We start from the raw sequence: 26,271 nt of genomic DNA on the forward strand, positions 1-26,271 counted from the left end.
AGCGTCTGCTGGTCAGATTGATGGTCGGCGACCGCGGTCTCAGAGGCAGTGCAATCTTGTCCTCGGCTTGGGAAGTCTCCGAACGGCCAACTCAGATCTTTTGCGGCGCTGCCCGGCAGGGAGAGCCGCCAGCCCATTCTCAGGGACGGGAGTAGAAGAATCACACTGCAGCAGGGGTAACAGGGACCGCGGCCAATGAGGGGGGATGGGCGCATTAGAAGACAACGGGATGACCGGAGTCAAGAACGCGCCGCCACGACATCTCCGCCCGGCCTCCTTATCCTCCAACCGGTGGCCCCAGTTATCCTCCCAGATCCGCGCAGCGGCTTCAGAAGTGACAGCCACGTGTATCGCGGGGGACTGGAATGTTGGCGTGGGGGCGGGGTTGGAAGGGCGCCCGAGAGGTGAAGAAGGACCCGCGTACGCGTGCCCGGGCGCCGGCTGCCAGGCGACGCCGCCGGGAGCGAGTACGCTCCTGACGTCACTCGCCGTTCGTCCAATGAGCGGCGGCCAGAGGAAGGCGCCGTTCCGCTCCCTCCCGCCCCCGCTGCCGCCACCACAGCAGCCGCCTCCGGGAGCTTCTGAGGAGGCGCGGGCCGCCGCGGGCTGGGGCGCTGCAGTGCGCCGTCCGGAGCCCCTGGACGAGGCCCAGGGAGCCGCTCGCCCAAACCCCGCCGCCCGATGTCCTCAAGATGGAGGTAGGGGGGAGGGCGCCGTGAAGAAAGCCGCGCTGTGGGCGCGGGGGCCAGGGCGCGGGCGCTCCGGGCGGAGGCGGTGGCGGGATGGGGCTGCTGCTTATGATCCTGGCGTCCGCCGTGCTGGGCTCCTTACTCACGCTGCTCACCCAGTTCCTGCTGCTTTACCGCAAACAGCCCGAGCCGCCGCCGGACGAGGCCGCCCGCGCGGCCGACGGCTTCCGCTACATCAAGCCGGTGCCGGACCTGGCCCTGAGAGAGTACCTTTATGGCGGCGGCGGGGCTGAGGAGCCCTCCGGCGGGCCACCCGAGGGCGGCACGACTCCGGCCCCCGAGACCCCCGCCCCGCCGACGCGGGAGACCTGCTACTTCCTAAACGCCAGCATCCTGTTCCTGTTCCGGGAGCTGCGGGACACCGCGCTGGCCCGCCGCTGGGTCACCAAGAAGATCAAGGTGGAGTTCGAGGAGCTGCTGCAGACCAAGACGGCCGGGCGCCTCCTGGAGGGGCTGAGCCTGCGGGACGTGTCCCTGGGCGACACCGTGCCCTTCATCAAGACCATCCGGCTCCTCCGGCCCGTGGTGCCCTCGGCCACCGGGGAGCCCGACGTTCCTGAGGGGGAGGCGCTGCCCGCCACCTCCCCCGAGGAGCTGGCCTTCGAGGCGGAGGTGGAGTACAGCGGGGGCTTCCACCTGGCCATCGACGTGGACTTGGTCTTCGGCAAGTCCGCCTACCTGTTCGTCAAGCTGTCCCGGGTGGTGGGGAGGCTGCGCTTCGTCCTCACCCGCGTGCCCTTCACCCACTGGTTCTTCTCCTTCGTGGAGGACCCGCTGATCGACTTCGAGGTGCGCTCCCAGTTCGAAGGGCGGCCCATGCCCCAGCTGACCTCCATCATCGTCAACCAGCTCAAGAAAGTCATCAAGCGCAAGCACACCCTCCCGAGCTACAAGATCAGGTGAGAGGGGCGTGGGGGGAAGGGTCGCCCGGCCGCGGGGGCCTGGCTGCTGGGACCCCGGGCCTGGAGGCACGCTGCCGCCTGCGTGGGTGGAAAGGGCAACGACTGAATCCCAGTCCCTGCTTTCCAGGGCTCTTCCCAGCCCTGGACAGGGCCCTAGATAAAGGCAGGTAGTGCTTACGTTCTTTGCTTCCGAGGGGCCTTAATGGGAGCTAGAAACCTCGTCGTGTGTTCTTGGGCATCCAAGGTGCTGTCAGCATGGGTCGAAGCAGCATATCGAAGATGCAAGGGAAGTCCACCCTCCTCCCCGGGATGGCTCTGGGACTGTTGAGAAACTACTCCTATCCGTGGTTGCTGCATCACCTTGGCCACGTTGAGAAATTGTTCCTGGACACAAAGTACAGGCGTGAAGAGTGTGCTGGTAGCCCAGGGCTGTTGTATTTTGCAACTGCAGGCCCGTTTTGCTGTGCTGCTTCGGCACCTTTCAGGGTAGAGGGAGTGTCTGTTGGAAAGGAATACTCTTGCACTGCAAATTGGTAACGAGTTGGGAGCCTGTGCGTGTTGCAGTTCCCTGTACATTCTGTGTTCATGTCATCTGCCCTTTGGGGGTGGGTTCTATAGCACAGACGCAGACTGCCCCTTCCTGGCTCTGAGTTCCTCCCACAGTACCCGAAATGGCCCTGCAGATAGTATTTTAAAGATTGGTAGTGATTTTAACTGTTTTAAAGTCTCCCTATATCTGGCGGTTTGATTTTCTGTAGTATACTATTTTGATTAATGTACAAGGGTTTGGGTTGTTTTTCTTTTAATATCATAGAAGTGGAAGGGGAAGGAAAATTTTGTAGGGCTAGAGGCTTCATCCACTTTGGTCTGGGAAGGCTTGTCGGTGTTGAAAGGGTCATGTATGGCTATTTCTTACAAAACATGAATTTTTAATTTTACTTTCTGTCCTCCTTTAATTTTGTGTTCATTAAAATGTTTGACCCTTTTAGATTTTGTTCTTTACTATAAAATTATGTAAATCTGGTATTTGCCTTACCTAGTTTCCTTTAGTGGAAGTTACATGTTTCTAGATCACTGATTTTCTACCACAGTTTCAAGCATCAGTGACCCAAATAATTCAGGAATATTTGATGTTTGGGTTTGGGGTGGAGTATTGACTTGTGTTATGTGGCAGATTTACCTTAGTAATTGTGTTTTGTTTACGCTGATATCACAGAGTGACAGCTTAAAACCGTCAGGTGGCAGGAGAAATTTACAATGGAAATATTTCCATAGATTTGCAGGGGATGGTGAACTGGTCATCCACTGTTTGATTTCCTGTTCTGTGAAGTGGAACATAACTTTATGAAACCTACTCTTTCAGCTCTGAAATATAAGTGACTAAATTATAAATGAGTTCTAGTGTTTAAGCAGTGAGGTGTTTGTAGCAGTGTGTGGCTAAGAAAATCATGAGAGAAAGTTGTTACAGATTTTGATAATTCTATCACAATTTCAATTCTGATGTTTTCTGGGTAACTTTCAGGTGATAAAACTTGACTAAGTTATTATTTGGGGGTTATTTGTAGGATAGCCAGTGGTAGTGAGGGTACATGTCATTTTGAGGTGTTTTTTTTTTTTTTAATGTAGACTTGGAATTCAGTTAAATCTGAAGGAAATTATGATTAGAAGTTATGGAGCCATTAATAGGTTTATTGCTTTGAAGGAACTTTATCATCTGTGTCATTGAATAGCATCATCGTTTAAAATGTAGCAAAATTGCTTTTATTTACTGTATCCAAAGGGATTTTTAAAAACATAGCATGTGTGTGTTTGGTTATGTATGATATTTCAACTTTTAAACCTTAAACATTAAATGATCACCTCCAGAAGTATACACACTTGTGCTCTTTATATTCGAAGGCATTTCAATGGTCAATCAGTAAATACTGTACAGAACATATCACTCAATCTGTAAATATTTATTGTACACCTGCTATGTGCTTATCATTGTTCTAGGTGCTGGGCTTTCAATACTGAACAGTCTCAATCCTTATGGAGGTTGGAGTTTAGTGAGAATTGTATTAGCTATACTTAATAAGATTTAAACTAGAATGTGATTGATGGGGTTGAAGTAACTAGGAAGCTGATTTTAGTTTAGTAAAAGAAAATGATAGAAGTGTGAGGATGAAAAGGGCTGCTTCAAGAAGTGTTGAGTTCTCTCATCTGTGTGTAGCTGTTCTGCCAGGAATATTTTAAAGTACTGATGTTGTGGTACAGATTCAAGTTTCAGCTAAGAGAATGAATTAAAATACATTTAAGATGTATCACAATTCTCATCATGAGAATTAAAGTAGCTGTGGTTTATCCTTTTATTATAGATCAGGGGATAGTGCCCAGAGTAGTTAAATAACTTGTTTAAAATCACACAGCTGTCAAGTTCTGATAAAGTCAAGCTGCCCTTTTTCCTTAAACTCTGCTATGTTGTTCTTAAGGATTTTTTTTTTAAGTATGTCATCAAAATATGTGGGGGTAGCCTTCCAAATTAACTGAGAACTCTGAGTATGACTATAAAGCTTTTTTTTTTCCTTAAAAAATTTTTTTTGGAAATTTTGAGAAACGATTCTTTTAAGGTTAAATCATAAGGTTAAATCTTTGGGTGCTGCCCCACTTAGCATTTCTTTTTTAATCCAGCAGATTTTATTTCTAAATAGAAGGTCTTGCTAGTTTATCCTTTTTAGCTATCTAATCTACTTAGAGCTAAAGTAGTAAAGAAAATTGTATTGAGTCTTAGGATCTTTTGGCACTTGAAATTATTATAAAACAGAAATACCTTGCCAATTAACATTGTTGTCACTTCTTCCCCCTCTTCATTTGTTTTTTATTTTCATGTTGCTAAAGTAAAAGTGGCCCATCAGGACTACCCATTCTTGATGTCTCATAAAGAGATGAGAAGGGAGCTCAAATGATTGGTTGCTTTCTGGGGACCCAGCTGATAGACATTTACCCAACTAACACAGTTTGTAAAGCATTATAGTATTTTTAAATAAGTATACATTTTCTACATATTACAATTCTAATTTTATTAATTTTACTAATATTCTGATTTCACCACCTCAGTGTTCATTGTTTTGATTTTTTCTTAAAATGTATACTTTAAAATAGTAAAAGCCATAGTTTTTTAAAAAGTATTATTAGTCAAAAATTAGTCTTTAAGAGAGAAGGATTACCACCAGTGTTCTTGACTACACGGAGAATCCATCTTCAACATGAAATCTGAGTAATAGTCCTGAGGAGTTTAGGGTTTGGGAGTCAGACATTTGAGATTCTTACTGATGCTTCTGTTCCTTGGGTTATTATTGCTGTGTAGTTAGCAGTCGTTGCATACTGAAAGGCCAGATTCAGTTTGTAGGTACTTTGAATTTGGCCTGCACTGTGGTTTTCTTATTTCTTAATTGCCAACATTTAAAAATGGAAATTTTTGCATGATTTGGATTTCTGGCTTTTCTTCGGAAAATTTGGAAGATCTGGTAGCACTAGGCCCGCATTTGTCCTAGCAATAATAAGATGGAGAGATGGAGTCTAGTAGCAGCTGCAGGCCCTCTTACGTGTAGCTTGTAGTTCCCACCCACTTGCTACATTTACTGATGGTACTTGGCTGGCCTGACAATATATAAACTTGAGATGCTTACTAAATGAGGAGCGTTACTGTTGCTCTTCATCGAAAATGGGAAGAGTTAGTTAACAGCTGGATAGTAGAGGGTGCTAATTTCTGTCCCTCTTTAAACATTATGTCTTTGAAGAGACTTTCACTGAGCAACTTTATTTTATAAAAGACATTATCATTATAATGTTGAATGTTAAAAAAAATCGTTCTGTTAGAAATCTTTTAAAAGTCCCTTGAAACATTTTTCGTTTCTCTGCAGTACAGCGATAGTAAGTGGACAGTGGCTGCTTTTACCTTGAGTTTGGTGGACTTGCTTTAGTGCAAGGTTTGGGTCATTAATTAACTATATATAAGTGTTTACTTCTTTGACTTACAAATGAGGGGGCATCTACTTATTGACACCATTTGAATTTAATGAATGAGTATGGAACAAATATTTGGGGGAAACTTCACTTTTCAGGTTCACGGAACGCCTTCTGAACATAACTGTCATAACTGTTTTGTTCTTTTACTCTTGAAAATATTCCAATATGTATTTGTAGAAAACTTTCACATATTCTTAGTGACTGGAGATTGAGGAGGCGAGGACAGGACTGTATTTAGTTAGATAGGGTCTTTTAGCATCTTTATCTACATCTTCTCTAAATATACCATTAATTTCAGAGAACTAAATTAGGCTTGGTCTGGAAAGCCTCATACTCTATAATGTGGCTTGTAATTGTGTTATTTCTTCCTTGGTCTTCTGAGATGAGGAAGAAAAACATTTATTGTTAATGTTAATTATAACATTTTAAATTTTACTGATTATTTGAGGTAAGGATAATAATTGATGTCTTCTTAAAAACTTTCAAAGTAAATTCGCTGAAAGCTGACAAAATCATTTGTAAAGTTAAGTGTATGTGCTGTGTTTATTCACTTACGCTTTCATACTTTTCTTTCTATATACAGACAACTTTTAAAAGGTATCTTTGCTTAGGCTGGAAAATACTTTAAAATAGCTGCTAGAATTCCTTAGTGATTGTAGGAATCATAGTTTTACTTCCTAATGTTAGTAGGAAATATAACTCACCTTTGATACTTTGGGAGAGTGGAGACAAGGACATTGGGGTATCACGCTAGCTGTTCTGGAGTAATGATGTAATGTATTTGCTAATTTTTTATCTGTTATGCTTTTTCTTGTACTCCTGCTCAGATGAGTATCTCTATATAAATGGAATTGTAAGATCATTATCTTAGATAGTTGTCATTTTAAAAATAGACACTTATTTTCAGTAACTATTTCCTGAAGACTACCATACGTCCTGTTGTGTGAGAGTATGGTGATAAAAAAATGGTTAAAACAGAGTTCATGCTTTCAAGCTGGTTAGTCTTCCAGGGGAAAGCAATGAACAATTAAATTAAAGCTCATTATAATGACATTTGGATACATTTAAGACCTTCAGTTTTGTGAGAAACAGAGGAGAGATCAGTGTCTCTGCTAGGCAAATACTTGATTACTTTGTGTTGTATAATATTTTGTGGCCTTAGTTTCCTTGGTACACCTAAGTATGCTCCAGTTTAGTGTTGGTTTTAATAACTTCTTGCAAGTTGGGTTTTCTTAAGCTGTTTTGAAATATTATGATTTAGGCATTTAAAACACTTCAGATAGAAAATAATATATTGAAAATTAAATCTTTGCTCTAGAAATTTGATTTACATATTGAAAGGAGAAGAGTAATTATGAGGAAACTGTTGGATTCTAATCGGTGGTGTACAGGTCTGTTGGCTTCTGGGAAAGCCCTACTTTGTTACTAGAAGTAGTAGCCAAAGCAGATCATTATAAAGTAGATTACATTGGAGGAGCATGCCTGACCAAAAACTTAATATTGACTTATAAATATTACTAATTTATCATATGAGATAGAGGCACAGGTAATAAAATCAGTTTGCTAACTATATGCCAGGAAATGTGTGTGCAGTTCCATACACTTGCTATCTCTCTTAATAGTTAAAGGACCTGTGTAGGAGAGGTCGGTATCTCATTTTTACAAAGATGTGGAAACTTGAGACTGAGGCGGTTAGTGACTTTCTCAAAGTCCTTTAAAAAAAAAAAAAAATCCTGACAATAGCCAGGAGATGGAAACAACCTAAGTGTCCATCATCGGATGAATGGATAAAGAAGATGTGGCACATATATACAATGGCATATTACTCAGCCATAAAAGGAAACGAAATTGAGCTATTTGTAATGAGGTGGATAGACCTACAGTCTGTCATACAGAGTGAAGTAAGTCAGAAAGAGAAAGACAAATACTGTCTGCTAACACATATATATGGAATTTAAGAAAAAAATGTCATGAAGAACCTAGGGGTAAGACAGGAATAAAGACACAGACCTACTGGAGAACGGACTTGAGGATATGGGGAGGGGGAAGGGTAAGCTGTGACAAAGCGAGAGAGTGGCATGGACATATATACACTACCAAACATAAAATAGATAGCTAGTGGGAAGCAGCCGCATAGCACAGGGAGATCAGCTCTGTGCTTTGTGACCACCTAGAGGGGTAGGATCGGGAGGGTGGGAGGGAGGGAGACGCAAGAGGGAAGAGATATAGGAACATATGTATATGTATAACTGAAAGCAGAAACTAACACAACATTGTAAAGCAATTATACTCCTATAAAGATGTAAAAAAAAATAATTAATAAAAAAAGTCCTGGACTCCCAAAGACATGCTGTGTTACTTCTGCAGAGATATATCAATGGTTACTCTGAATAAACCAGGAGTTTGCAAACAAGCTGGTGTTAGGCCCACAAATTAAGAATAGCTTTTACATTTTTTAACTTTACATTTAAAGTTGTTCAAAAAAAAGAGAGAGAGAAGAAGAAGAATGTGCAACAGACCATATGCACCCACGGATTCTAAAATATATCCTATCTGGCCCTTTATAAAAAATGGTTTGCTAATTCCTGCTCTAAACCCTTAAACAGAAAACCCTAAAAAACAAAAAATCTATGGTTAAGTGCGTACAAAAAAGGAACGTGTACGCATATATGTTGAAAGGTACTTTTAAACCTTTTTTTGAGGGTCCTTTTTGGAAAGCTAACGAAAACTGTGGATACTCTCTGCAGAAAAATGCATAAACAGTTTAATTTCATGGAATTTTTAGTCCCCTGGAAACCTGTCTGGGGTCATTAACTCCCGGTTGCATAGTAAACACAGAGGGATACAACTTTCCATAAATATAACTGAAACTAACCTGCTAAAACAAATATTAAGCACTTAATACTTTTGCTGTCCTTCTTGTATGCCTTCAATGGCTCCAGCGTTTCTTTTCTTTTCTTTTTTTAAATTAATTAATTTATTTATTTTTGGCTGCGTTGAGTCCTGCTTGATGCGCACAGGCTTTCTCTAGTTGTGGCGAGCGGGAGCTACTCTTCGTTGCGGTGCGCAGGCTTTTCATTGCGGTGGCTTCTCTTGTTGTGCAGCACGGGCTCTAGAGCGCAGGCTCAGTAGTTGTGGCGCACGGGCTTAGTTGCGCCGCAGCATGTGGGATCTTCCCCAAACCAGGGTTCGAACCTGTGTACCCTGCATTGGCAGGTGGATTCTTAATCACTACGCCACCAGGGAAGCCCCAGCTCAGGCATTTCTAAAAAACCTCTCACTATCCAAGAAAGTATAACCTGTCTCTTTTTTTTCTCTTAGTAAGATTCCCTAGAGCAGGCTGAGACTTTCTGAATCAGTTGTTCAATACGAACAAGTTAGTTAGTTTCTACCACTAAATATCTACTTTAGAAGTTAAATACTGACCCAGCATTTCTTCCTTTCACATTCTATGTTTCCTCAGAACAGTGTCACCAGGAAACAAGTGCCGTTAAATCCCTTTGTTCCTTTTCAGAGTCATAGGACCTACCAACACTTTGGGCATGGCATGAGAGCACTTCACACTTCATTGGAAAGTCATAAAGCAACTACTGGGTCATTAGCAGAAGTTTTACAGAGTAGTTTCGAAATCTCTCTTGCCAAATTGCTAGGACTCCCATAAAACCACATACTTACTGTATTTGTACTAGGGAAAAATGAGGTGTAAGTGTTAAATATTTACCTTCAAATGAGTAGAACTGCAGGTGCTACATAGAGACTGGCAATACCATGGAATTATTTCATTCTTTTGGTTGAAGCTATAGGGAAGTACTTAAATTGTCTATTCCAGTAGATAGAGTTTTGAATTAACGTATGCCTGAATTCAGCGCTCTACCGTGCAAAAAGGCCTTGGAGAAAAGGCCTTATCTTCTCTTAGTCTCAGTTTCCAGATTTGTAAAATGGAAATGGAAATAATATCTATCTAATTGGAGATAATAAATGTCACATATGATACCTGCTGTATCTCCGAGGAGAAATGTACTCCTCTCCATTTTAATTTCATTCCTCTGATATACTGAAGCATTAAGTTTGAGTTGTACACCCAGCTTTATGCTCAAACACACAAATACAAGCCTCTTATATGCTGAGGAGGTGCCTGTCTCTCCCTCTGTCCCTCTCTCTCCATCTTCCCTTCCCCATCTCCCCCTCCCTCTCCATCTCCCCATCCTTTTCTCCTTAATAATAAAGTGGGGAGTATAAAATAAATGTGACCCTGAAAATTGGTTTGTAGATGTAACGTAGACATTTCTCCAGGCACTATGCATAGGTCTAAGTCATTTACTGATTTACTCCACTTTTGGCCATACCTTATTTTCTGTAACTCTTATATTCTATAACTCTTCCTCTCACTTACTCTTTTCTGGCCTCCTGGGTGTTCTCACACTCCAAGCTGCACCCATCACAAGGCCTTGCTAGATCTTCTCCAAGAATGTTTTTCCCACAGATAGCCAAAGAGCTCACCCTTTCACTTTTTCATTTCCTTGCTTCCATATCACTTTTTGACTATCCTATATAAAAAAGTACGCTAGCCTGTTAAACGCAGAATTTTTTTTTTTTGCACAAACTTTTTACTGGCACAGTGTGTGTGTGTGTGTGTGTGTGTGTGTATTTCTGTGTGTATATACAGAAACTGCCCAAATCGTAAGTATACAGTTAATAAATTTTCACAAAATGAACTCAGCCTTGTAACTGAAGTCCTGGGATTTTGAAGTTAGTCTGTCTAAAGAATACCTGTTCATTGAATTTCTTTAAATAGAATGTATAGAACATATTAACCTTTTTTAATGGTTGAAGGTTGTTGTTATAAACACAGACTGATGATATATAACCCAGTACTGATTGTAAAATCAGTATTGAAGAGGAATGCCTTCTCCCCTACACATACACAGGCACACACACACAGGCACGCACACGCACTCGAATGATGCTGATTGAGGTTTCCAGCAGTTCACAGTGCTGACTTCAAGGTCTGTCAGGCACCTTACTGACACCATCTCTCCTCCTCTCATTCCCACACACAAAGACAAAACACAAATGTGTTTGCAGCCTTCTCTGGCACTCCAGAAGCCTTGGTTTTTAATTTCACATTCTTAGGAAAGTTCCAATATTGATAAACTGCAGATTATCATCCTTCCCTTGGACTGATATAGAATAACAATAAAACTTATTTTCACTGGTTTGGTGCATAATTACCAGTTTTCCTCAAACCAGCAGAATGCTTTAGAACATGTATTTCTTCTCTAATCAGCCCATTGGGTCTTTATGCCCATAAATTCTTCATGTATTGTAGGGAGAATGGAGCTGATGATATGGTAGGTGGATTACTGGAATGTCCATGCTTTGATTTGCATAACTTTGATTAAAAAAAAAAAAGCTACACAATTTCCCACTCCCCAGCATAATTCTTCCTGATATGTACTTACAACAAAAATGCTGATTAGCAAGCATAGTAAAGATGTTTTAGTTGAGTTTATTCTTTTGTATTAAGTACCTGTTATGTGTACTTGTTTCGTTGGTGAGGTATGTGCCGGTTGAATAGGTATTTGTAACCTAAGTATGTTTAGAAATGGTGTTTCTGCCAGGATCAACTCCATATCCTCCTATATAATCTGCAATTATAAGTGACTATTGTTTTCTTTGCTGTAAAATCTTAAGTAGCAATAATGGGGGAGATAGTATTTCTGTTTAGTAGCTGGCTACAAGAATCTCTGTTTTGAAAAATGACTGTGTTGTTTTCTTAGTGCAGCTATTTCATGCAGACATCAGTATCTGCTAGATAGTGCATCTGGTGTGGTGTGCACACTCTTTGTTCTTTTCACACAATAGCTTTTCATGCATATTAGATTATACTCATACTTATTCCTAAGGATGAATGTGGTTGCTGACTACACAGTCTCGCTACCTTCGTTATTTGGTCAAGCAAGTAAATAATTCAAAGCTTTTAGTTCTGTGAAACTTGCTGAGGCTGAAGTTAAGAGCCATTCTTCCATAGCTAATTTCATTGTGATAACTATTTTTATAATACACTGAAAATTTTGTTTTGTTCTCACCATTATTAAGTACAGTATTATTTTTGGAAAGTTTACGAAGATTATGTCTCATCTATTTTAATATTTGGAAAGGTTATTAGTTCTCAGTATTTAACTTTGGATTTTAATCAGAACTAGAATTGCAGACTCTTGACATGGGAAAAATTTAAGTAAATGTTTGTAGCAAAATATGATTGCTTTTGTTTACTGTTGCTGGAGTGGTAGATAGCACAGATTGAATTTAGTTCAGCTATTTTGAAATTAGTGAAGTGTAAGGAGAAAATTCATGACCATCTTAGTCTGTAGTAAAGCCCATGAATACAATTTATCTAAATTATAAGCCATTTTAGGGGTAAATTGCTTACTTAAAATATTTGAGTAAATTATTCAAACTATTTGAATTTTTTAGTACTATAGAGTTAGGATTTGGATTCATTCTGAGATTCATGCCAGTCAACAAGCATTTTAGACCAGAATCTGTGGTAATAATTGTTGGAGCCTCTGTGCTCTTAAGGTTTTTCTTAAGCCTCTTGCCCTGAAATAGTAGGATTATATGATGAGGAACATCTGTTTACTGTGGATTTCTTTATTTAGTGTATAGTTGGGTAAGTCATGTAACTTGTAATTTCTGATACTGAATGAAACAAAAATCTAAAGTTTTTAAAGTTCTTAGAGAAAAGAATGAGGTGGCATTATTATTCACTTCTCTGTTATTTCTGCATAGGTCTAATGTAGGAATTTCTCCTAAATGTGCAGGTACAAATCATCTTTAATATATTTTCATTTAATAAGTTTGACTTTAGTTAGGTGATTGGGTTATGAACTAAGTGTAGCATAGATATGGATAATATTAAAAATCATTTATAGTTCAGAAAATGCTTTGCTACTTTTATTTGGATAGAGAAAATTGAGGGGAAAGCTGGACATTTATAACCTTAAAGTATTAACTTCTGCCTCATTTCTCTTGTTCAGATCTTTTGCTGTTGCTTACTTCATATCTGGAATGGAGTTTCTGTCTGTTCAATACAGCTAACTGACTTAAGACAGACCTCTGTGTTACATACTTCATCTTTCTTATCTTTGCATAGTAGGGAAGTGATAATTTTGGCATAAGATGTTTTCTTTTCCCCCATCCACTAGATTTCGGAAGAGATTCAGTTTACTCAGTAAACGTTTGATACCATCTTTGTCCAGGGCACAGTGCACTGCAAAGAGAATTAGTGCAATGAGGGAATAAATAAAACAGTCCTTCCTTCCTTCAAGATTTTTTTTAATCTAGTGTGAGAAACAATGTACTTAAAGTAAAATAATGAGTTACAACTTGGAATTTAAGAAGATTTGCCATGACTAAGTGTTGTTACTAATGGTTTTCAAAGTATGGTTTGAGGACCCCTTTGGACTTTGAGAGCCTTACAGGGCAGTCTACCAAGTCAGAACTATTCTCATTATAATACAAACATGTTATTCACCTTTTTCACTCTCATTCTGTCATAAGTGTACAATGGAGTTTTCCAGGAGTTTCCTGATATGCGATGACATCATCACCCTGAAGGCTAATGGAATGTGAGCTTTTGTAGTCTTATGTTTAAAAGTATTATTTCTAGTTTCTAATGTGGCAAATATGAATTCATATAGCCCATATAAACAACAGATTTTTGGAGTCCTTAATAATTTTTTAAAATGTATAGGGGCCCTGTGAACAGAATATTTGAGAACTGCTGGTCTAACCTGAAGTTTATTTATTTTTGGCCATATGTAAAGGAGATACCCCTATTGCCTCACTTTCTGAGTCAGCTTTAATGAATATTAAATACATACATTATTTTTTGTTGCTTTATAGTATTGCTTGTACATCTTGGTGTTGTAAGGAGCACAGGCTGGGTGGATGTGTTGCAGTTTTGACTGTACCATTTACTATGTGATCACAGAAAGCTATTACTTGAACTTCCTCATCCTTAGTTTTTACACATGTAAAATAAGACTTATAGTGCTGTACATTGTTATGAGTTACGAGAATCAAGGATGTCTATGAAATTATTATGTAATTTGTAAATGTGCTAGAGTCATGTAAAGTGGTAATTTTTATATTCCCTTATTCAAAGGCATGTATTGGAAAGCTGGTAGAGAGGAATAGAAGGAGTTGGGATTTGAGGACAGTTCTCATTGCTCTGCCCTTTTTTTAGCTTTGTGAAAGCTGAGAGTTTCAATTTAATTGATCATAGGCTATGGTAAGAGACCTTCACATTGTAGGTTATGATGAACATAAAAAGATAGGCGATTTATTTGACATGGTCAAGAGAATTACTTTGGTTCCCTGAGCCACTCATCTCATTTGATACTTTATCTCTCTCCTGCATAGGAGATCAGTTAACATTGACTCATCTTTGAGTCACCAGCTTTTGAGTTCTGTTATGAGGGACTTACAGCCTCTATTATCACTCTTGTTCGACATATATATAAAACCGCTTCTGAAAATTTTGAAGCATTTTAGATCTTGATCAGTCTGTGCAGAATTAGGAGTTTAGATAAAAGTGAACCTTTCATATTAGGTAGACGGTGTATGGATGAGCAGGTGGGAAAAGTTTCTTTGTAACAGTATTTGTTATCCTTGTTCGTTTTAGTTTCATTACCACTTAGGAGTACTTTTTTCTCCCTAGGAGTACAGAAATTAAAATCATTTTCCCAAGTATGACCTTTGTCAGCCTAGTGCACACCAAGGAATTCCATAAATAGAACAATTCTGCATGGGTTTCCTTAAGTCAGTTTCTTAATATATTCAGTTTAATATAAGCCTTAGTTAAAAAGCTTAATGACACGGAGGTATAAAGGTGATACCTAAGGTAGGAAAGCACACTGGCTATTATTAACTTGTTTCCTTGCACTTGCAAGTTTATATCCTCACAAAGGACAACTAGTATAGTGACTGAAATCATGGCCATGGGAAATCTGAAGTCCAAGGAAGACAAACAGCTATAACCTTGAACATCATATGTGGCGAATGCTGAGTCCTGATATGGTTCCTTGTGGAAGGGAAGAAGTTTGCTGTCTGACATGTCTCTAGGAGACCAGCCTTCAAATAAATAAATAGAAAGCTTGATAGGAAATATTTCTAGAGCACTTCCCTGTGCCAGATGCTTTATGTGAACTTTCTTGTCTAATCCTTACAGTAACCCTAACATAGGTGCTAATTATTATCCTACTTTTACAGATGAAGAGACTGAGGCTCTCAAAGTTGAAATAGCTTGCCCAGGGTCTCAAAGCTAGTAAGTGCTGGGCCTAAAATTCAAAACCAAGCCCTAACTAAATCCTGTGTCCTTAACACTGCTTTAAACTACCATGTCACAAAGAAGCTGAGAAGTGAGGGATGCTAAGTGCTTTAAATTATTTCATGTAATTCTTATAACAGCACTGTGAGGTTGGTGTAATTATTATCTGCCTTCTGCATATGAGGAAACTGAGGCTTAAAGGCAAGAGTTTGCTCCGGGTCATATTGCTACTAAGCAGCAGAATGGGATCCCAAGCCAAGCTGTCTGGCTACAGAGTCTGCTCTTACCACAGTTCTGTACTACCTGCCATATATGTTTCCTCTCCTCAGGCAACTCCCTATTTAGTTGGGAGGAGTGGGAGGTGTGGGAGAACTACAGAGAGACAGACATGTAAATGGGGTGATTAGTGGCATAACAGAAGTGTGTATAAAGTGCTTTTAGAACACAGATGGGGAAGCAATGACCAGATGGTGGGGGGGGGGCGGGGTAGGGGTGCTGGTTAGAGAGGAGGTGACTCTGAAGGAGAACTTGAATAGTGAAGAGGAGCTTACCATGTGGGGCTAGTTATGGGATCAGAGTGATTAGCAGGCAGACATGTCTCTCAGGAGAAATAATGTGGCTGTGTTAACCTTGCTAAGTGTGGAGGAGCTTGGTGTATGAATTGTCTTTTTAATGTAATATCAGTTGAATTGTCTACGTAAAATAGATTTGAAATTTAGGTTCATGGTTTACAAATATAGAAAATTAAGAATGTTTCGAACTATTTGTACTTTGTTTTCTTTCTAGTTACGTGTAGTTTTGTATTAGTGTGCCATACTTTGCATAATAATGTGCACCGTACAAGCGATGGCTAATAGAGGTTTGTGACGATATTTAAATGCAGCAGGAGAACTCATTATTTAAAGGATCACTGAGGTGCCTCTGAAGAACGTAAATGAAGACACATTTTGAAACGATCACCACTGATTTATCTAGTTTATATATTTGGTTTAGGAGATTTGGGAGCACACTTATGTTTGCTAGTTCCTAATGTGAGAGAGTCAAGACTGTCAGACTGAAAGGCAAAAACCACACAGGACTCCCAGTTACCTAATTTATATCTACTTGTTCTACTCTCTTCCTTAGGCGGGATGTAGTGACACTTGTATTCCTGACCATGAAATAAGACTGTAGTCTCTGAGTGCCTGACTTTGATTGGTCTCTCTGTTCTTGAATACAGTAAACATATTTGTTGAAGGGATGAGATGACATTTGAGCTAATTGTTAAGGGATAGTGTAGCTTTAGACATAGGAAGATGGGATGGAAGTTCAGTGTAGGTAGGAGAAATAGCAAAGGAACAGAATCAGGACACTGTATGATATCTTTAGGGATTCAGTAAGGAAGCCAGTTTGATGAGACTCAAGCACAGAGAAGGAAGAAAACCAGGATTCGTGTACCTGTTACATGCTGGGAATTCTACGAGGTGTTTCACATGTATGAACTCCTAAATCTTTGTAATAATCCTGTGAGGTAGCGTTTTATTAAAGAAAATAAAAGGCACAGACTTTTGTTTTTGGTTAAGAAAATAGTCTTTTCGCGGGGGGCGGGATCTGCAGCAGGGCAGAGCGCGGCCTCGGTTGCGGAGCGGAGCCGCAGGGTGGCAGCAGGAGCGCGGGGGGCACCGGAGGCTTTCGGCCCGGGAGGACTGGGGAAGTTCGCGCTGGCGGCATGGGGCGGTGACGCCGCACTGGCCTTCCGCTCCTGCCAGCTGGTTGAGAGCAGGCGGAGGAGGAGGAGGGTGCACCTTCGCCAACGGCTTGCCTTCCTGGGCGGGCGCGCGGGCACCTTGCAGAACAAGGAGTAGCTTGCTGACTTTGAACGCGTGGCAAATATTTCAGAAAGCTTCACAATCAAGGTGGAGAGAGGAACAGTTATTCTTCCAAATTCATCTGCTTCAGCTATTATTCTTATTGGGAATGGACAATGGAATGTTCTCTAGCTTTATCATGATCAAAAACCTCCTTCTGTTTTGTATTTCCATGAACTTAGCCAGTCACTTTGGCCTTTCACAAATGCCAACCAGTTCTGTAAAAGATGAAACCAATGACAACATCACAGTATTCACCAGGATCTTGGATGGGCTCCTGGATGGCTATGACAGCAGACTGAGGCCTGGGCTCAGAGAGCGTATTACTCAGGTGAGAACGGACATCTACGTCACCAACTTCGGCCCAGTGTCTGACACGGAAATGGAATGCACCATAGACATGTTTTTCTGACAAAGCTGGAAAGACGAAATCCTTCAGTTTAAAGGTCCCATGCAGCGCCTGCCCCTCAACAACCTCCTTGCCAGCAAAATCTGGACTCCAGACACCTTCTTCCACAATGGGAAGAAGTCCATCGCCCACAACGTGACCACGCCCAACAAGCTGCTGCGGCTGGATGATGGCACTCTGCTGTACACCGTGCGCTTGACCATCTCGGCAGAGTGCCCAATGCAACTTGACTTCCCGATGGATGCCCATGCCTGCCCTCTGAAATTTGGCAGCTATGCATATCCTAATTCCGAAGTTGTCTATGTCTGGACCAACGGCACAACCAAGTCGGTGGTGGTGGCAGAAGATGGCTCCAGGCTGAACCAATACCACCTGATGAGGCAGACAGTGGGCACAGAGAACATCAGCACCAGCACAGGTGAATACACAATCATGACGGCTCATTTCCATCTGAAGAGGAAGACCGGGTACTTTGTCTTCCAGACCTATCTCCCCTGCGTAATGACTGTGATCTTGTCGCAATTGTCCTTTTGGCTGAACCGAGAGTCAGTCCCAGCCGGGACAGTGTTTGGGTTGACCACGGTGCTGACCATGACAACCCTCAGCATCAGTGCCCGGAACTCTCTGCCCAAAGTGGCTTATGCGAAGGCCATGGACTGGTTCGTAGCCGTGTGCTACACTTTTGTGTTCTCTGCGCTGATCGAGTTTGCCACCGTCAACTATTTCACAAAGACAGGCTGGGCCTGGGACAGCCAAAAAGCCTTGGAAGCAGCCAAGATCAAGAAAAAGGAGTGTGAACTTACACTAAATAAATCAACAAATGCTTATACTACTGGAAAGATGACTCACCCCCCAAACATCGCAAAGGAGCAGACCCCTGCAGGGACCTCAAATGTCTCTTCAGCCTCAGTAAAACCTGAAGACAAGACTTCTGAAAACAAAAAGACTTACAACAGCATCAGCAAGAACGACAAAATGTCCCGAATTATATTCCCAGTCCTGTTTGGCACTTTCAACCTAGTTTACTGGGCAACATATTTGAATAGGAAGCCAGTGATTAAAGGGGCTACCTCTCCAAAATGAGCTGCCATGCTCCCAAACTCCAAGACAGCCATACGTTCAGTGACGGGCACCAAGGAGAGGTTGAGCTTGGGAGACCTCCCTCTCCCTTATTTGGGCACTATCTTTCAGGAAATTTTTGCATGTCTAATAATATGTACAAATAATATTGCCTTGATGTTTCTATATATAATGTCAGATGTTTCAAAGATGTCACATTGACAAATCAAGCCACTTTCTGGAAAAACAGGAAACAATGGCTCTGACACTCAGATGCTCAGTATCTTACACTGATAGTTTACAAACAAGTATATTTTTAACTGTTCCAAGTGTTACCTAACAATGTTTTTTATACTTTGAATGTCATTTCATACAAATTTTCCCAGCAAATAAATATTTTAGGAAATACTCCATGATTATTACTTGACCAACTCTCACAAGAAACAAATATCACAAAGAGCACATTTTTCATTGAAAAAGAAACTGTGGGCATTTATGTACAAAACTAATTACCTTTGATAATTCTTACTGTTCTGAAATTAAAAGTACTGCATGATCTTATGTTAAGAAATAGAATAAACAAATATTTATGCAGACATTTAATAACAGAAATATATGGTACATTAGATTAACAGATACAGTGTTTCCCCAAGGAAAAATTTAACTGCTTAAAAACTATTTTTTGTGGGGGAGGTGGGAATGAAACTTACTTCTCTCCCTCCGCCTCCCCCCACTAACTGAACAATGACCAAGAAAGAAAAGATCTTAAAAAGTAGTGTGATGACAGTCTTGGCATTTAGCCTGAGCATCCACTGTCTGAAACATTGACCACACCTCACTGCAGCCAGTGTGTAGTGCTTCAGTGGTGAGAAATTGTAAATGAGTTATTTTCCATTTTATTTCCCTGTATGTTATTTCATGATTGACTTATTGCTCTGTTAGCTTCTATATATGAATCTTAAATGTTCATTAAGAAATAAAAAATAAATAAATAAAGGAAAATAGTCTTTTTTAAGAAGAGGAAACACAATTTTAGAAGTCATAAAATTCATTGTCATAAAATTCATAAAGTCATAAAATTCATTGAAAACCTGAACCAAGCCAGTGGGAAACACAGAAGAAAAGTAGAAGATATATTTTAGCAATATGAAGTTGGGGAAATGGAGGTGGAACTGGTTGGCTGGAGAAAGGGGGAAGTAAAAGGTAACTTCAGGTTTCTTAAAGTCTGTGAAATCAGTGGTGCCAGTAAAACAGGAGAGGAGGAGCAAGTTGGAAGAAAAGGTGTTCCATTTACTTTTAAGCATAAATATATGGAATTTATAGAAGCAGTGAGAGCAAATGATGTTGCTAAGGAAAATATAGAAGAGAAAGAAAACAGGAAGAGAGAACCCAAGTTGTTTTAGTATACACAACAAACTTCTAATTCTCCATTATGGGAAATTTCAAACTTACTCAAGAGTTAAGAATTCAGTGAACCCCATTATATGTAGCCAGACAATCATTAACTTGTGGCCACTTTTGATCATCTGTATCTTCCCACGCTCCCCTCCCTTGATTACTCTGAAACAAATCTCTAGGAGTTGGGACCATAATCTATGTTTGTATGATTCTAAATTTTGTGTTCTTTATACAACACCTTCCCTCCTTGACGAAGCCTCATCCAACCTCTACCTGAATATTTTTAGAGATAGAAGGCATGCAGTGCATTGAGACAGTTGTGTCCTTTTTGACTGGCTCTAATTGTTAGAAAGTTTTCCCTTTTATTGAGTTGAAAACTCTAGCAGATTTATTATTTTGGCAAGGACACAAGAACCCATGCTGAAGTTAAGAGTAGATTTAGACTGCAGAATATTTTTATATTGGGCTTGTAGTAAACCCTTTTTCTCTAAAGATCACAGTGTTTGCAAACGGTTTTACTGCTGCCATGTGATGGAGATGTCACCAGCTGGCATTCAGGGTGCTTATAGAACAGTCTTGAAGAAACATCTTGGAACAAAAACATATTTTAGATGTTAAAAAAGAGTATCTCAGATCCACATATGAGAAGGCTTGGCGTCTCTTGTAGGTGTAAAATTTTAAATATTTTAAAAATGTTAACAGAGTAACACATATTTTTAAATTAAACATGTTTTTTCTTTTAAACTTTTACTGAAGTGTAACTCACTGCTTAAAAAGTACACTAACTGTAAAAATATAGTTCAATGAATTTTTACAAAATGAACAAAACAGCATTCAGAACAAGGAATAGAATTATTACCAGCATCCAGAAAGTCCCTCATATGCTACACTACCTTCCCTGCTCTGCCTAAGAGTAACTACTATCCTGACTTCTACCACCATTGCTCTGGGTGTGGGGCAGGGAGGTGCCTGTTTCTTAAGTGTACATAAATTGAGCCATAGTGTTTACACTCATCGTTTTTCTAGCTTCTTTGACTCAACAGTATGTTTGTGAGATTAATCCATGTTATTGTGTATTGATGTAGTTTGTTTATTATATTTGCTGTGGCGTCTTCCACATGTACCTCAATTTATCCCTTCTATTGTTGATGGACAGTTGGATATTGCTGTTATGAATATTCTTATACGTGTTTTTTGGTGTACATTTATGCATATTTCTATTGGATATCTAGGGTTGCTGGGTCATAGGTTAAGCATCTATCCCTGTGTAGCAGATAATTGCCACACAGTTTTCAAAGTAGTTATGGCACACTAGCAGTTTCACATCCTTTTCAACATTTGATATTATCTGTCTTTTCATTTGAGTTAATGTACATAATTTGAAAATCAAATATAACAGAAGGACTTAGAATTAAAATCAGCGATTACTTCCCTAAACCCTCTACTTTCCTACCCTAGGTCACACTCTTCAGAAGCAGTCATAAGTACTATTTCTATTTTTAACAACTTTTAAGAGGCAGTGATTAATAACACAGGTTTTGAAGCCAGACTGCTTAGATTCTTTCCTTGGCTTCACTACTTACTAATTGTGTAACCTTGAGCAAGTTATTTAACCTGTGTCTCAATTTCCTCATCTACAAAATAGAGATTAATTATAGTACCTATCTCATAGAATTGTGAGAATTAATAAATGCAATGACTTTTATTATGTGGTAAGTACTCACTAAATGTTAGCTATAGTAATTAATTATGATGTTACCTATATTTTGCTCAACAAAGTCATACAGCTGTCTTGATTCAGCGACTTTAGATGTTTTCTATTGATTGACTTCCTGCTAAGATAGATGAAGATTTAGCTAAGTGATATCCTCTCTCACCTTCCCTTCTGTCTTTTCCCAATCTAGTTATGTCACTATTTTCAATTCATTCATTGAACTACGTCCTTATTTATATATAATAACATTTATGTTCTGTTCAGACTTAAATCTTCCTTTATTGAAATATTTATGTTATTGTTAGGTCTATACAATTTTTTTTATTGCAGAGCTGCCTAATATGCAAGTTTATGCTTCCTTTTCTATATTCCAGTTTCAAAATCTTTGTGCCATTAAAGCACTATGGTCCTAGAGTCAAGTTTGAATTCTTTTTTATTCTCTTACCAAGTTGCCTTAACCAAATCTTCAAGATTTAATTGAAAAATGAACCTCTTCTCATGTCTTCTGCCTCTTCGATTCATTCCCTATTTCCTGGAGATCTCCTTCTTGGAGTTTCCATCACCTTCCCCAAATTGGACTTCTCTCTTGGATTACCAGACCTCTGTCATCTGGGTTTAGGACATCATTGCCTTCTTGACTTGGATCCACTATTTTCTGGATCACTTTCTTCTTTCTTGCTTTAGACCCTCATTTTGCTGGCATATATCTTCATGTAACTTTTTAATAAAGTATGCAGTCTGCAGCAAGGCTCTTTGCTCTCTCTGAACCTGTGTGTGAAATGGGGAAATGATTTGCAGTGTGCCTCACCATGTTATTGTGAGTGAGGATCAAGCACAGTAATATATGTGAAACCATGACCATCCTTGTCAGATAACTTCAGACCAGGTTTAGAGCATGTATTCCAGCAGAAAACAGGTCGGTAATCAAATCAGCCTCAGGAACCGGCTCCAGAGTTATATTTGAGTTCTTTTATGGGCAAATTGTATCCTCCAAAATGTTGAAGCCCTAACCCTCAATGTAACTGTATTTGAGGTTATAGGACCTTTAAGGAGGTAATTTAAGTTAAATGAGGTCATAAGGATGGAGCTCTAATCCAATAGGACCGGCGCCCTTAAAAGAAAAGGAAGAGATACCAGGAGTATGTGTGCAGAGAAAAAAGTCGTGAGAGGATACAGCAAGAAGGTGGTTGTCTGTCGGCAAGGGCAGAGGTTTTACCAGAAACCAGCCCTCTTGGCACCTTGATCTTAGACTTCCACTGTGAGAAAGTAAGTTTCTGTTTTTTAAGCCACCCAGCCTGTGGTATTCTGTTGTGGCAGTGCTAGGAAACCAGGTTCCAATTTTGGCTCCAGTGTATAGTGTTTGTTAGACCTCTGGGACTGTTCGTTATGTACGGTGTGCTAATGCCTGGTTTGGGGGGATTAAGTGAGCAGATAAATGCTTTATACAGTCAGTACCTGGTATGGTAGCCATTTAGCAAATCTTTGTTTTTCATAAGCCTTAAAAGGGGCTTTAAGTTATTTTAATGGAGCTGTGTCATTTATGGTTTTGTTTCTTTAATCAGATAATTCTAACTAAACATTTACATACCAAAGCAATGACAAGAGCAGTTATCTCTGGGTAACTGGGTTAAGTTATTTTTAAAGTAGCTTTATTGAGATGTAATTCATACTCCATATAATTCACTTATTTAAACCTACAATTCAGTGGTTTTTAGTACATTCACAGATATATTACAACTATCACCACAGTCATTTTAGAACATTTTTATCACCTCAAAAACAAAACCCCATACCCTCAACCCATCATCCTCCTAGCCCATCTACCACCCCCAACCCTAAGCAACCACTGATTACTTTCTGTCTCTATAGATTTCTCTATTCTGGATTTTCATATGAATGAAATCACATAATTTGTGGCTTTGGGGCTTACTAGCTACCTACCTCTATTTGGATAATTTTTCTGCTCTTCTCTGTCTTCTCCCCTCCCCTCCTGCTGGCACTCCCTTTATGTGTATGTTGGTATACTTAATGGTATCATTTCTCTAAGGCTCAGTTTATTTTTCTTCATTTTTTTTCCTCTGTTCTTTGGCTTACATAACCTCTGTTGCTCTGTCTTTGAATTCACTACTTTTTTTTTCTTTTGACAGTTCATATCTACTATTCAGAACGCTTTTTGTGAACTTCAAAATTGCATTGTACTTTTTTAAAAATTTTATTTATTTTTTGGCCACTTTGGGTCTTTGTTGCTGCACGCGGGCTTTCTCTAGTTGCGGTGAGCGGGGTGCTACTTTTCATTGTGGTGCGCAGACTTCTCATTGTGGTGGCTTCTCTTGCTGCAGAGCACGGGCTCTAGGCGTGCAGGCTTCAGTAGTTGTGGTGCACGGGCTCAGTAGTTGTGGCACACGGGCTTAGTTGCTCCTTAGCATGTAGGATCTTCCCGGATCAGGGATCGAACCTGTGTCCCCTGCGTTGGCAGGTGGATACTTAACCACTGTGCCCCAGGGAAGTCCCTATTGTATTTTTCAACTCCAGAATTTCCACTTGTTTTTTTAAAAAATTATTCTTATATCTATTGATATTATACATTTGATGTGACATTGTCATAATACCACCCTTTACTTCTTTAATCATGCTTTAAAAATTTTTTTGTGAACATATTTGTAAGGGCTTATTTTGAAGTCTTTTTCTGTTAAGTCCAATACCTGGTCACTTTAACTGGCAGTTTGTGTTGACTGCTTTCTTTCTGCTTTAGGGATCATGCTTTCCTGTTTCTTTATATGCCTCATAATTTTTGTTGGAAACCAAATACTTTAGATAATATATTGTAGTAACTCTGGATACTGGTCCCCCTCTCCCAGGATTTATTATTTATTTATTTGTGTTTTAGTGATTTGCCTGGATTATTTTAGTGGAGTGTTAAATCTCTGACATTGTGCCTTTTGTTTTCAACAATGCCCTGGGACATTGTTCTACACACAAATCCAAGCAAAGGGGAAGAGTTTAGGAGCTGTTTTATGTCCTGCCTTTCCCTCTCCTTCTCCCTCAGCAAAATCTTTGAGCCAGGGCTCTGGAGCTAGGGTTGGGGACAATGGCAAGCTTCTCTGTGAGTGATACCCCCACTCTAGCTGTTGGACCCTAGATGGAGGTGGGATGAGGGGTGGTAGCAGCCTGAGGTTCTCTTGGCTTGCCTCTCTTGGCATAGAACCACTGTTTCATAAGCCAGGGCAAGGACTATCAAGGCCTCAGTATTCTTAGTGTGCTATGCCCAAGGTAGAGTCTCTGTTTCTCAAGTGGGAACTCGGTCAAAGAAAGGAGCTCCCAACTTCTTGACCGTTCTTTCCCGGAACTTAGCCTAATAATAGGTGGTCGAGGGCCAGATGAGAAACATTGATGCCCTGCACTTAACCAGGAAGAAAGCCCTCTGACAGGGTGCTGGGGAAGTGAGGCAGCCTGTGTTCTTCGCTTCAGCAGTCCAGAGTGGAATCTCTTCCCTGCTGAGCAATCTTGGCTCCAACACCACCGACTCTCACCTTTCTTACCATATTTCTGTAGGTTTTCTTGAATGGAAGTTTCTTTGTTTGCCCTTAGGACCATTTCCAGAGGCTTTAATATTTGTTTTAATAATTTCACCAGCTTCACTGGGAACAGGTCAGTGGAGTGTCTCATGCTGTTGTTATAAAAGTCCATCTTCCCAGGTTGGTTTTTAAAGTTTTCTACAAGAGGAAGTACAGATAGCTTGTAAAAGAAGGTTTGAGTGAGGGGAAAAGAAAGGGAACTTGAGTGCGAAAACAGTGACATTTTTAAGTTGATAGGTTCACAGGAGACATAGGCTAATGAAGGAAGGATTTTGTGGTATGATGGGAAGATAAAAGGAAGGGATAGAAGTAGCCTACTTCATTGTTTGGATTCCTTTATGAGTTTGGGCTATTTAAAGACTTGGACTAAAAGTTTTGAAAACCAAGTGTTCTTGGTGAATGTGTGGTTTCTGTTTAGTAGCTTGCTGAACAAATAGCTTTTGTTTTGTTTTATTGACATATAGTTGATTTACAATGTTGTGTTAATTACTGCTGTACAGCAGAGTGACTCAGTTATATGCATAAACATTCTTTTCCATTATGGTTTATCACAGGATACTGAATATAGTTCCCTGTGCTATACAGTAAGACCTTGTTGTTTATCCATTCTATATATAAAAACTTACATCTGCTAACCCAACCTCCAACTCCATACCTCCCCCAACCCTCTGCCCCTTGACAACCACCAGTCTGTTCTCTATGTTCATGGTTCTGGTTCTGTTTCATAGATAGGTTCATTTGTGTCATATTTTAGATTCCACATATAAGTTATATCATATGGTATCTGTCTTTCTCTTTCTGACATACTTCAGTTAGTATGATAATTTCTAGTTGCATCCATCTAGTTGCCATTGCTGCAAATGGCATTATTTTGTTCTTTTTTATGGCTTTTTTATGGCTAAGTAGTATCCCATTGTATATATTTAGCACATCTTCTTTATCCATCCATTCGTCTGTCAATGGACATTTAGGTTGTTTCCATGTCTTGGCTATTGTGAATAGTGCTACTATGAACATAAGGGTGCATGTATTTTTTTGAATTATAGTTTTGTCTGGATATATGCCCAAGAGTGGGATTGCTGGATCATATGGTAATTCTATTTTTAGTTTTCTGAGGAACCTCCATACTGTTCCCCACAGTGGCTGTGCACCAACTTACATTCCCATCAACAGGGTGGGAGGGTTCCCTTTTCTCCATAACCTCCCCAGCATTTGTTACTTGCAGACTTTTTTTTTTTTTTTTGTAGACATTTTAATGATGGTCATTCTGACCAGT

The 26,271-nt window shown here is 40.1% G+C and overlaps 1 protein-coding gene and 1 pseudogene across 1 annotated transcript in view; both read left to right on the forward strand.

Annotated features, from left to right (window-relative positions):
• The first annotated feature begins 539 nt into the window (after positions 1–539).
• Positions 540–26,271, forward strand: part of PDZD8 (PDZ domain containing 8) — a 91,460-nt gene continuing 65,728 nt past the window's right edge. The window contains exon 1 of the mRNA XM_065894627.1: positions 540–1,648. Within this exon, the coding sequence (XP_065750699.1) occupies positions 783–1,648 (866 nt within the window). The 5' untranslated portion in view covers positions 540–782. The remainder of the gene's footprint in view (positions 1,649–26,271) is intronic.
• On the forward strand, positions 16,950–18,332 carry LOC136136160 (gamma-aminobutyric acid receptor subunit alpha-5 pseudogene; annotated as a pseudogene).

The sequence above is a fragment of the Phocoena phocoena genome, chromosome 16 (assembly GCF_963924675.1).
Source record: "Phocoena phocoena chromosome 16, mPhoPho1.1, whole genome shotgun sequence".
NCBI classification, from domain to species: Eukaryota; Metazoa; Chordata; class Mammalia; order Artiodactyla; family Phocoenidae; genus Phocoena; species Phocoena phocoena.